Below are 13,069 nucleotides of genomic sequence, written 5' to 3' on the forward strand. Positions count from 1 at the left end.
AGTCAGTCAGTCAGTCAGGCAGCCTGGGCTACAAGTCAGACAGACAGACATCATTTTCAAAATCCAATTTCTGTTCTGGCCTTTTCTTTTCTTGGGGACAAGATTTGACTGGGAGGAGAGTTGATGAGGCATTATACATCTCATTCAGTGTCTGCTGCTGCCGCCATGTGTGTGTGTGTGTGTGTGTGTGTGAGAGAGAGAGAAAGGTGGAGGGGGTTGTTTGTGTAAATTTGTATATAGGTCTACTTTTTTTTAATTGCAAGCTCTAGGCATAGGTGCAAGCAGCTGTCTCTGTGTGTGTTTGTGTGTGTGCGTGTGTGTTTGTGTGTGTTTATATGGTTCATAATGAACAGTATGTTACACACTGGGACGTTGATGGCGTCTCTAACTGCTCCAAACATTGTGAGCCTGTTCTCACACAGAGAGGTAAACGTAGACAGGTGTGCGTGTGTGTGTGTGTGTGTGTGTGCGGGTTACTGTCATGTCATCACACTGTTCACGTGGAGTAGCACATCTGCTGGAGTCGGATTTAGCACAGGGAAGAACATAGATGCATGAGTGACAAAAGCCAGGACACACACGCACACACACACACACACACACACACACACACACACACACACACACACACACACACACACACACACAAACAGAGTACACTCATGCATTTATCAATAAAAGCGATGCACAAACGCCTCCTTGCATTTTGCATATCAAACACAAAATCACACACACACACACACACACACACACACACACACACACACACACACACACACACACACACGCACGCACACACACACAACATTGAAATGGCAGAACAGTAGTAGTCATTTATAGCAGCCATCTGCTGAGAATGCATCAGAAGGTTACAAAGATATGGGCTGAAGACATAAATAGATGGAGAAGTACATTAAACATCTGGCTGACGGAGAGTCTGACTGCTGCAGAACACAGTAAGCGTGTGTGTTTGTTTGTATGTGTTTGTGTGTGTGTGTGTGTGTATGTGTGTATACAAGTGCCTTGGCAGAGACAGGCACCAGAGTATTGTACAATAAAGTTACTGCTCTAAGTGTTGGTCTCCAGCCACTCTGGCTGTAAATCAAACAGCAACCATCAGGCACCTGGTGTGACGGGCCTATACACTGCATCGCACTGAACGTGATTTAAATGGGAGATTTACTGCAGCTCTCATCTATCCTACTTTTTATTTCCGTTTCAAGCCATTTGGAGGGAGTAGGCGTCAGTTTTTGGGGGGAGAGGTGGATATCACTTAATATTTGGGAACAAACTCAGTCTTTAGCCTTGTAACGTGCGTCTGTGTTTAAATGGAGGTCAGTGTTTGTGGCCTTTACTCAGCACCATGTGGGATCATTACAAAGTCATTTGCAGCAAAGCCTCTTACAGTGCACGGCCTCAGACTAGCCGCCATCAGTACACGTGCTGTTACAGTACAGTTGTAGATGTTGTTATGTCGTACATGTGCATTTCTGTGTAGCCTAAACAATACATGAGGGGATTGAGACACATGCCTACATGTCTGTGTGTGTCGGTGCGATCGTGTTCGCGGATTACATAACAAAGCTTTGTCTTTACACAATGCTTACATGCTGTAAAAATGCATCGCAGGTTATTTCTTTTGACCTCTTGATTATATCTTTGCCTCTCTGTTGTTACATTAGTCCAAATGTAAAGTTCATCATCTGTTTTGCTATCATGCAGTGCTTGAAATGAAAACTTGCTGTGTCATATACCATGAACAGGACTGTAACAGCGACATCAAAGCCACACTGTGTGTTTTTATCAGCATTATGTGCTTAAATTAGTGAAGGTGGATCCATCTGAGATCCTCCTCTTCCTCCTTTTTGTTTTGCTCTTTTTCCATTTAATGTCAAATTCCCACCACAGCTTTATTGCCACCAACTGCAAAAGAAGAGATTATGTACTTTCCGAGCTCGAGTGTGTGGAACAGACACAGCTGTTATATAACGTTAGCTTAAGCAAGATGAATCAAACAGCGAAGTGTAGGCTTGAGATCACACTGTAAGATCTTTTAGCTCTTTTTGTTGTTGTTGTTATTTTTGGTTTGTTTAAACGCTTGAGGTCGCATTCAGCTTATCATGTGGCTGGTTTGGATATTAGTTTGCCATTTTTATCGTATCGTCTGCCATGTAAATACATTTGACATTTCTTAATTACAAAAAAATATCTGTATTTACACCGGTGTTAAACATTTCTGCTGTAAGACAGAAGAAAGGAGGTGATTATCACCTTCTATGTGATGGATACATGATAGATTAGATGTGCCACAGAGACCTGGGACAATACAGGTTTTCTCTCCGGAGCCTGATTTCATTGATTATTTCCACTCTGATGGCGTAAATTGGTGAAATCGCCTGGTGTAGACTGGTTTGATTGAAAAAAAAAGCAATTCAAGCCTCGCGGCTCCACAATAACATCCTCTGAATGACGAGCTCCTGACTCCTTCCCTTCTCTTCCTCCCACTTTTGAATGTATGGCAGAGCACCAGAAAACACAGCGTGGTGTGATAGTGTATTGTTGGAGAAAAAATAGCCTGCCAAGCTGCCCACGTCAGTCTTTTAAAAAGTGAAAGGCATAAGTGAGAATATGTGCGCGTGGGCACGTGTGCATGTTTACTTTGTCAACTTCACTGCTCCTCTTTCTCCATAAATATCATTTCTTCCTGTTTAAATTTGCTGCTGCGGTTGAGGCCTAGTTTACCCTTGGGGATCAATAAAGCATTCAAAATATATATCCTTATGTGCACGTGCTTAAATTTATGTGCATACATGGCCGCCGCTCGTGCATGCATTCGGTACATGTTTGCATGTACCCAATAGACCCTGTGCCCATAGTAACAAGCATTAACAGGGTGTGCTTGTGTTGAATCATCTGTTAGAGGAGCGAGGAGGAGAAAAGAGCGCCGGCTGCCAAGTCTATCAGCTCTCTGGCTTGCAGGTGAAGCCAGTAAACAGTGTTGATGACGGGCTGCCTTCACATTTTCTCCCCTCGATTAGCTTATCTGCTCTTGCATTATAATATCCAGTGATATCAGCATCACAGACATTACAAGCAATCAGCAAAAGGAAAAACAAGAGCCTGGAAATATTCAAGTGACCACAGAGCGGAGAACTAAGGAGAGAGGTAAGATAATTCAGAAAGTGACCTCCTGATACACTTCTTCAGAAGATGAGCTGAGGAGTGACTCCGCAGTGTGAAGGTCACTGAGGGTTAGCAGAGTCTTCAAACTGCTCTTAGCATTAGCTGAGCCTCTCAGTCTCAGCCAATAATTCACGCGGAATTCAAAGTACCAAGCTTTTCCTGCTTAACAGTTTTTCTGTCCAGTAAATTGAACCCAGGTTGACCCTGCTTGTCTTTGGAAGCTAATGTAACAAGACTGATTCTGTGTTGTTAGCTTGTTAGCCAGCGTGTTGATTCTTCAAGTGAGAAGAGGAGAAGAGAGAAGAATTAATTTATTTTAATTTTATGCAGTTTAGGTTTAATTTATTGTTATACAGGGTAATTAGTTACTTGTCCCCCAGTGTCTGCCAAATTTCAACATTTGACAAAAGGGGACCAGGAAATGAAAGGTAAGGTTGGAGAGAAAAGAAGACGGATAGAAATTTGTGCTATGCTAAGCTCAGAATGTGTTAATCCATGAAGCTAACAACATGCCAACCAACCTGTTAGAGTATGTTTTCTATTAATATGTCAAAGCTAACCAAGTGGGAACTAGCAGACTCAACTTTCTGTTGCTAGGTAGTGAGTCTGCTAACCTTCGAAGATCATGAATGTCACGGGGAAGGAATGCATGAGAAACAAAAAAAAAACGTTTTCTATTGAGATTAATTAGCTAATTTGTGCTCTCATTACTACATTTGCACAACTCTCGAGAACGGAGTGACAGGGAATGAAGAAAGGCGAACTAAACAGAGGGAAGAGCGGAGACGAAGAGAGAACAGAAAATAATGGGAGGTGAGGTGGAGAGAAGAGGAGGCAGATGGGAATAAATGGGCCGTACAAAAGCAATTCTGTCAACAGCCCTGAGTGGGAAGTAATGGAGGCAGCAGAGGAATAGAGGAGGAGGAGGAAATAGATGTTTAGTTTGGCTCCACCAGCAACCTAAATAGACTTGTTCTGCTCCTGGTCGAGAGGTGGAATAAGGAATGTACCCGGCCAGGGCCAACAAGATCAGGTAAATCCTACCCAAACCTCTGTTTGCTCTGTGAATCAACTGGAAGAGAAGGACACTAAATCTGACATCAATAAAAAGTGAAAGCACCTCCTCTGGGGACGTTCTGGGACTGCAAATGAAAAACTACAGTCAGACAGCAGACTGTATCTCACTTCTTCCACCCTCCTTCTCAGCGCAAGAATTGATCTAAAAAACTGGTTCTTCAGTCAGCTACAGTAGCTATCCCATGTACTGTACGTGTACATACTACCTACAGGATGTAGTATACACTGACCTACATACAACATACCGTGTGCATCTGTCGCATATGGGAAGCAGCTCCAAACAGTCTGAGAAAAACTAAAGTGCTCGCTGCAGTGAAGCCGTTTTTAGACATTAATTAAAACTCCATGAAAAAGTCACACTGAGGTTATCAGTGTCTGCTGTGGAGCCCCGGTTAAGACAATGTCACATCCTCACCCCATTTTTCTCTCTCTGTCTCCTCCCGTCTCTATTCATTTGTCCCTGTCTTTGTCACTTACATGTGATTGGCAGACGAGCTTCATCCCTCTCTCCTACAATCACACAGTAAATTGAGGGTTATAATGGGAGTGGATGAAATCACTTTGACTGGACAAGCATGTGTATTGGGTCATTAAAGGGCCGGGTGGGACAGTGATGAATGTCCCCAGCGCAACGCAGAGGCAAGTGTGTAAACACACGGAGAGAAGGACTGTTCCTATTATTTGGCTTGTCACCGACGTCAGCCTCGGTTTCTCACTACAATTAGTGACGGTCTTCCTGAAAATGAAAACGAGTATCTAGCTCTCTCTTCTAATCTCCCATTCTCTTTCTATTTCAGCATTATTCCTAAATGTTTAAATATAACTGATATACTGTACCGAACTGAAACCAGGAGTACAAACAGAATAATTTCTGGCAGAATATAGAACTAGTTCTACTGTGAGTACTGTAGCTCATCTTCTCCTCCTCTGTTTCTCTTTCTTCCTCCTCTCCCTGTCAGGTTTAAGTCTCTTATCCCGTCTTCTTCAGTGTCTCTGCTGGGTGAATCAGTGCAGCTTTGAGGTTTTTGTTGAGTCACCCGATTCCCCGTTAAACACACGCACACGCACACACACACACACACACACACACACACACACACACACACACACACACACACACACACACTCATATGACTCCTCCTGTACTGCTGTGTTTGTTACCTCCACCAAGATGTTTGTGTTTTGGCTGGTGTCCTTTTGTTGGTTGGTTGATTGGTTTGTTGGTTTGTCAGCAGGACTACACAATGGGTCTCTGCCCAGAATAGACCCTGTTAACCACCAGATAAAGGGACAAATCCAAGAATTTCTTCCCCCAATAGCACACATTGCAGATGTCTGCATGAGTTACGTTAGAAACACGTAGTACTGGTGGTGCTTGACAATACTATGTCTTTTCGCAACTCCTGTATCATTTTGCCTTTTTTCCTCTATAATGAAGCGGTTAGTCAGAGGTGTTGGGCTATCAAAAGCAAAATTTACTGAAACTGACATCAATGCTGTCAACACTGTTGTGTTGGAAATGTTTCGAGATCACTGTAGAGGTGTGAAGCTTCAATCTGCAGAGCCTTACACGTTTGTCTACAGTAACATTGTTTTCACAAGGCAGCTTTAGAGTTGGACGGTAAGGTTGACAGTGCCTCCTCAGATCTTGGCTGATCAGCTGGGCTTGCTGTAAGAATTATTGTTTATGGCTGCAGACATTAGCTTCAGGTGAAAATGGCTAACGTGATTAGTAATAGATGTGAGGCAGAAGTCACGCTCAGCGTGCGGCTCGTCCAGTTTGTGCTTCCCAGCAAGTTCATAAAATCCGACATTTTCCCCGAGATGTCCGTATAAAAAAGTTGGTGAGTTTTTTTTAAACCACACGTAGATGATCTCTGCCTCCCTCCGACATGCCTCCTACATAAGTAACGTTGACCTAATGTCCGCCCACAATTCAAAGCATGGGAGGAACGTTGCAACGTAACTTTATTGTCCAGCTGAGGTGGACAATCAACAATCAACATAAGCTGCAGACTCTCGATTATGCTCTGCATCGATGCAGAATCTTCCAAGTCAGCATTACGATGCAGTTTATATTCGAGAAACTTCCACACCTCTTGATCATGGTGAGTCATTAGGAATTTGTAACATACAAAGTTTCACAGACTCTGACTTTGACCAATAAGGCTGTGAAAAGTGAAACGAGGAAAAAATAACATTTCCTGGACTGGTAGGCTGGGTATAAGCAGAAACAACAGGTTCAACTAAGGTTCAATCCACCTTTGAGAGCGGAAATAAAAATGTCCGGAAAAGAAGTTCAAGGAAGGAGAAAAGAAAACATTGGGGGAACGAGGCCGTGGTCTGTGCAGACTGAAAAAATAATTGAGAATGAGAGATGGAGAGGCAATGAAGAGAGGAGCAGTTGTGCAAAGAGAGGGGATGTGATGGAGGAAAAGAAAAGTTTGCAGAGGAGAAAGACAAATAAAATAAAAGAGGGACTGAGGGGGAGATTTTGTCACGACCAGACTGTCCACAAGAAGAAGTCATTTCAGTGAAAGAGGAAGCAGATTGGAACTTTGTGACTCTGGTGAGACTCTTTTGTTGTGCTTTAACCATTTAAAGTTGGTAACACGCCATTCAATAAATGACAGTACCGGCAAAAGCATAGAGTAGTTCCTTGCCTAAACATGATACTGTACATGAGATACACAACTGTACGACACTCTTAAAATCAGCCAACTTGGGACATAATTGTGGAACAAGTTGATAAAAATGGAACCTAAAACTACCAAACATCGGCTTGAAGAGTGAGGCGTCAGAAGAATGAGATTTCCTTCTTCTTTTCCTTTCAAAGATAAAAACAGCATTGACAATATGGTTCGCTTTTTCATCTGATTACAGTCATCAAGTGTCATTTTATGTTTCAGAGCTGCAGTTAGATTGGAGGCAGGGCAAAAAAACATGTCCTGTATTGAGGCAGGAGTTTTATTAAAGCCTGAAGATTGAAACTTAAATGGTTTCTTTGTGAAAAAACTTTGGTTGTTATTATGCACTGATTCAATTAGTTCCCTTTTAAAAGTAGTGCTGTGAGTCATAGAAGTTATGGATGTACTGAAATGAAGTTAAATCAATAGAAAATAAGCCAAATTCCACTCTCGAAATTGAGATTTAAAATGTTGCCATACCTTCAAATCTGTTTAAACAGATAGTGGCATATGAATGGAGAATCTCTGCACATTCTGAGGCGTCCTGGTTTAATTGTAGTACATTTGTAGTATGAGTAGTATTGATTAATCATGTTTGAGCAGATTTTGGTTGCATGCAGTTAAACAGTCTGTTTGGAGTAAATGGGGGAACATACTGGCTGAAATGAAATCTCAGAACCCATCGGCTATCGTTGAGTTTACTCTTTATTAGCTTTTCAAAAGATTTATCTGCATTCTGTTTATAGAGATTTGTCGTCCCTCAACACCGACTGCATTCTGGTGTCTCAAGTTGCTAATCAGTGTTATGGATTGCAAAATGTGACACCGAGAGGCATGCAGGTTGGAAACAGAAAAGCAAGCTTTGCAAAAAAACCAAAATGCAGGCAATAAATGGCTGGTGACAAAAGGCAACAAACCAGAATTTAAGAAGAAACTGAGAATGCTAGAACAAAGAACCAGAAAGTGACAGGGAACAAAACCCGAAACACTGAGGACACGCAAGGAGCAAACGCAGACGAACAACACCAGGAGGAAACAGACAAAGACAGGAAGTGGAAAGTGACACATGAGCATGCAACCTACAAAATAAAACAGGAAATGACCAACCAAAATACCAAACCATGACAATCAGACTGTAAACAATGACCATCACATGGAAGAAGTCTTGGCCTGGATGTCGGTTATCTAGAAATCCTCTGGCTACACCAGAAGCCCCAAAACATTGTCCTTTGCCGCCAGAGGCTAAATTATGGACAGACAATAGCTGATGGGTTCTGAGATTGCATTCTGATTTTTATGATAAAAACTGTGCTGAAATACAGTACACACTGACATATATATGTGTCATACTATCAAGAAGAGTCACTCACTTTTTATTACCATATTTTGTGATTGTTAACATCAACTTCTCTTAATAATTTGGAAGTGTCCTCAGGCAGAGTTTTGTACCGATTTGCTTCCCCTCAGGTCTGTTTGTGTCTTCTGCCTGAGGTGTGCGCTGAATTAATGTTGTCTAGGTGTGTGTATGTGTGTTATTTTCTGCCTGAGGTGTGTGTGTGTGTGTGCATGTCGCCTTTGACACATAGAAGAACTGTGTATGAATGAGTGTGTGTGTGTGCGTGGTCTGTGTTGCCGCAGCCTGTTTTCCACTTTAATTTGTTGATGCCTGTGGATGTGCTGAGGTCCTTTCACAGCTTTCAGCAGCTACCAATAAATGAATCGGTAATTATTTTGTTTTTAATGTTGTTTCTGCTGCTGTTTCTCTGGCAGGGAGCCTGTAATTGAATTTGTCAGAATGACAACTACCAGTCTGCATTCATTTAATAACACATTGAATAAAATAAGATATTTTTCTCATTAGATACTACGGTGGCGTCAAACAACACTTTGTAGGCCCCAGTGGAAGAAAAGCAAAAGCCATCAATTTCTTCTATACATTTTTAAATTGACCCATTATTGAACAGTAAATATGCAGTTACCAGTGATAATAGATTTACAACTCAAAACTCTTTGACAGTTTGAAACAATGGCTCTTTGAAATCAGACGGTGACAGACGTAACCAGCCTTGTCATTCTTAGCCGCCAGTAGACCCTCTTCATGGCAGACATTTTGACTTGTCAAAGCAGGAAAAGCACAGGTGTGCGAATAACATTAACGATGCCTCCATTCTATTAAGTCTCCCAGGTAGCCATGTCAGTGAATGAGCATGCACAATAGCAAAGCCCTGGAAGTAGCTCAGCTAAATGGAATGCAGCCGTTATTAGTGTCAGGAATTCCACCTGTGCTTCTCTGCTGTGCTTTGACAAGTCAGAAATGTGCCTTTAAAAGGGTCTGTTGTCAAGTTTGTTGTCAAAAAGCTAGCCAGTTAATGCAAACTTGGTGACTTTCTCACTAAATTATTATTGACTATTGATTAGTGATTAATTATTGATTATTGACATTTTTGAGAAAAGACTAGCAACAAATTTCACAACTTATTCAGACCAACATGTTTATTCCATTCCTTACACTTCTTCTCTAGTATTTTCGGTTCAGGGTTAAATAAAGAAACCATCATCTGAACTCCTTATGGAGCGTAACATCACCTTCTGTTGGTCCAGCACCTAACTGAAATGGTTCTCGGATGTGTAAGACTACTATAGAATTGACCAGCAACTGGAAAGTTGTAATCTGATTTGATATTCATCTCTTTTCTTTCTCTTTGTCCCTCTTTTCCAGGGGTCCAATGGGTCCGATGGGTAGCCCCAAGCCTGGCATGCAACAAGGAGGAATGGGAATGGGAGGAGGAGGAATGGGAGGAGGTGGTATGGGAGGAATAGGAGGAGGAGGGATGGGAGGGATGGGAGGAGGTGGTATGGGAGGAATGGGAGGAGGAATGGGTGCAGGAATGGGAGGTGGAATGGGTGGAGGAATGGGAGGTGGAATGGGTGGAGGAGGAATAGGAGCAGGCATGGGCACTGGTGGAGGAATAGGGTCCAGAGCTGGTGAGCCCTACCGCCTGGCCACCCACGAGAGTCCAGTTTCACCCCGACATATGCAGTCAAGCCAGGGGCCTGGCATTGGGCACGGCCCTGGGTCTGGTCATGGGATGGGTCACGGTCCAGCTGGGTCCAGCATGGGAGGCCATGGTCAAGCTGGGTCCGGCATGGGAGGCCATGGTCCAGCTGGGTCCGGCATGGGAGGCCATGGTCCAGCTGGGTCCGGCATGGGAGGCCATGCAGGTCAAAGTCCTGGTCAGCATGCCTCCCGTCGAAACCTCCAAGTCGACTTCAGCGGTTCGGGCTCCAGGACAGGACGATCTCCTTCAGTGTCTCCTGACCGCGGAGTGACGCCCACCTCGCCCTACTCGGTACCGCAGATCGCCCCGATGCCGAGCAGCAAGCTGTGCCCAGTGTGCACCACTACAGAGCTGTCCAACCCACCGGCTGTACCCAACTACAACACCTGCACCCAGTGTAAGGCCACCGTCTGTAACCAGTGCGGATTCAACCCCAACCCGCACCTCACTGAGGTAGGTCAGGTTTGAAACGGGCTTGTGTGTATGAGTGTGTTTATTTGTGTGTGTATGTGCAGGAGGCTTGAACATTTTTTTCTGTTTACTTTGCCACTTTACATTCACGCAACAATGGGAAGGTTGTTGTAGTTTACTGGCTGCATAAATGGAATCAATAATCAAATCATGCTGATTTATAGTGAGGGACTAAGTGTTTGGGCATTAATATAATTTAATCCTGCAGGCGGACACAAGTCTCTGTTGATTAATGTTTCAGGTTTAGATGATAAACAACCGGACGCACACGACTTAAGTCTGAGTCTGGAAACAGATCGACCAGAGACAGGATGGAGACTGTGTCTCGCCTGTTGCTATAGAGTTAACGAGGGAAAAGAGAGAGAAATGTGTCATTTGGCAGTGGCTACTCCAGCCCGGTGCTGCCAATAAAGCACCTATGACTTAGATGAGTGAAGTGCAGAGACAGTGATGGAGGAAGTGAGAGAAATGGTTTCAGGCGAGGGAGATAAATTAGGTCAGGGAGAGAGAGAGAGAGAGAAAGAGAGAGAGAGAGCAAGGTTTAACTGTGTGTTTGTAATTTAAAGAGAATAATTGAAGGAATAGAAAGTACATGAAAGTATAGAAGCTGAGTGTGTGTGTGTGGTGTGTATATATGACTTTGTACTGTAGGTCTTTGTGTGTATTTGTGATCGACGGTGAGTGTAAGGGCTCAGCAAGTGGCAGTAATTCCTTCCTGAGGCACTGACAGAATCTCCATTAATGTGCCAAGGCAAGACACACGGGTCGTGACAGTGTGTGTGTGTGTGTGTGTGTTGTGAGTCCATTGTACTCAGGTGTGATGTGTAGACAGGAAGCCAAACACTACAGCATTTGACATTCAGACAGAAATAGGAAACAGACTGAGAAGTAAAGAAAGGACAGATTAATGCGACTTTAAAGTTATTCAGAGATGAACTGAGGGGCGGGAAGGAGAGACGAGGTTAAGAGGCTCTCTTTGATTGAGAGGATGTTGACTCCTGCCTCTGGTGACGGGTTCAAACTATCAGCCCGGTGTCAGCGCCGGGTGACAAATATCAAATTCTCAGTCTCCCTGGGCAGACAGGAAAGGCTTCAGACAGAGGACACAACAATGTACTGCGCAGAAGCGCGAGGCTACGTCTGATATATTAGCATGGCTGGCAGCCATTGATTGCCACTGATGTCAAGTCCAGGGGCATATAATTGGCAGACAGCACGATAAACAATCTGCTGGATTAAACAAACAACTGTGGTTGTGTTTATCATTTGCTTTGTGAGGGAGAACATTGGCACCAGAATCATCCATGTGTACCTGGTACATCATTCACCCTGATGCTCCACGCCAAATAATTAACATCGAGTGCTGAGCATCAGTTAATGACTAATAGAGTTAATAACAACAGTGATACACTGTGCTGGTGATGAGAAGTCATTGTTGTATTTTACTGATTATCGATAGTTTGCAGATTCATATGTTTTGGACATGATCCAAATGTGCTGCCAATTATACATTATAATCATTCTGAGTAAATCTTGCTTGACTGTCATCGCGTATTAGCTTTACAAAATGTCCCATTACCGACTAGAGTGGATCTCAGAAGAATGCATACCTCGGTCAAGACCCTTTTGTACTCACTCGTTAACAACAGCCAGTTATTGAAAAACGTCCTGTCCTGCGATGTTAAAGAAAGTGCGAAGAAAATTCCCAGGTCTGTGTGGGGTTTGGTAGTTTGTCCCGTTAATCCCTCGATTTCAGTGTGATTTCATAGTGATACATATCAAATGGGTGTGTCTCTGTTTCTGTGTTGTTGTACCTGGCAACTCGACCCAGAGATTTGCAGGTTCCCTTACAAAATCTCCCTCTTGTTTGTATGTTTTTGTGTAATTTTGCTGACAAACCAACCAACTGAAAGCACAACCTCCTTGGCTGACACACCCCACTCCCTAAGTTATCAAGAGTTGACCTATAACAAATCTTACAACATACAATTTAACAACCACACAAACTGGTCATTCTCTTGATTATAATGCAGTTTCTCTTTATTGCGACTGAATCAAACTTTCTTTTTATCAAAGAAACTCAAGAAAATGTCACAGAAGAAAAGCAAAAATGCGAATGATACTTGAAGGTTACCTGTGTAGCACAAAACATCTTGAGTGCAAATATGTTTGAGGCAAGTGATGCTTCAGACAGTCTACCTCTCAAACAGGAACACTTCATTTGGTACACTCATGCACTCTAAACACACAATGCTAATATTTCAGTAATATTTAATATTTTCAGTTTTAGTTTTTGTTTAGTGCTGTTAATTTGCATTACCACTTCCACCTAATGCCGGCTGCCCTCTTCCTACATGTTATGCAACGTTAGCACTGAGTGTGTGATTTTGAGTCTTTGTGCTCTCATCACCAACAAGCAGGCTGTCAAACACATGAAAGAGTCAGCAGTGATTTTTTGCATAAGTCATTCTTAGCACAGCATGTCAGGAAGGTTTCATTGGTCGTGTATTTACAGTATGGCGGCTTCTGTCTGGCTCATGTGGGATAATCTTTAAGACCAAGCTTTGATCTCTGTTCAGGTCTCACACACAC

The 13,069-nt window shown here is 43.0% G+C and overlaps 1 protein-coding gene across 1 annotated transcript in view; it reads left to right on the forward strand.

Moving 5' to 3' along the window:
* The first annotated feature begins 9,778 nt into the window (after positions 1–9,778).
* bsna (bassoon presynaptic cytomatrix protein a) overlaps positions 9,779–13,069 on the forward strand; it is a 108,471-nt gene continuing 105,180 nt past the window's right edge. Inside the window, exons 1-2 of the mRNA XM_073470690.1 lie at positions 9,779–10,040; positions 10,131–10,459. Of these exons, the coding sequence (XP_073326791.1) occupies positions 9,779–10,040; positions 10,131–10,459 (591 nt within the window). The remainder of the gene's footprint in view (positions 10,041–10,130; positions 10,460–13,069) is intronic.

Source organism: Pagrus major, chromosome 7 (assembly GCF_040436345.1).
Source record: "Pagrus major chromosome 7, Pma_NU_1.0".
Classification (NCBI taxonomy): Eukaryota; Metazoa; Chordata; class Actinopteri; order Spariformes; family Sparidae; genus Pagrus; species Pagrus major.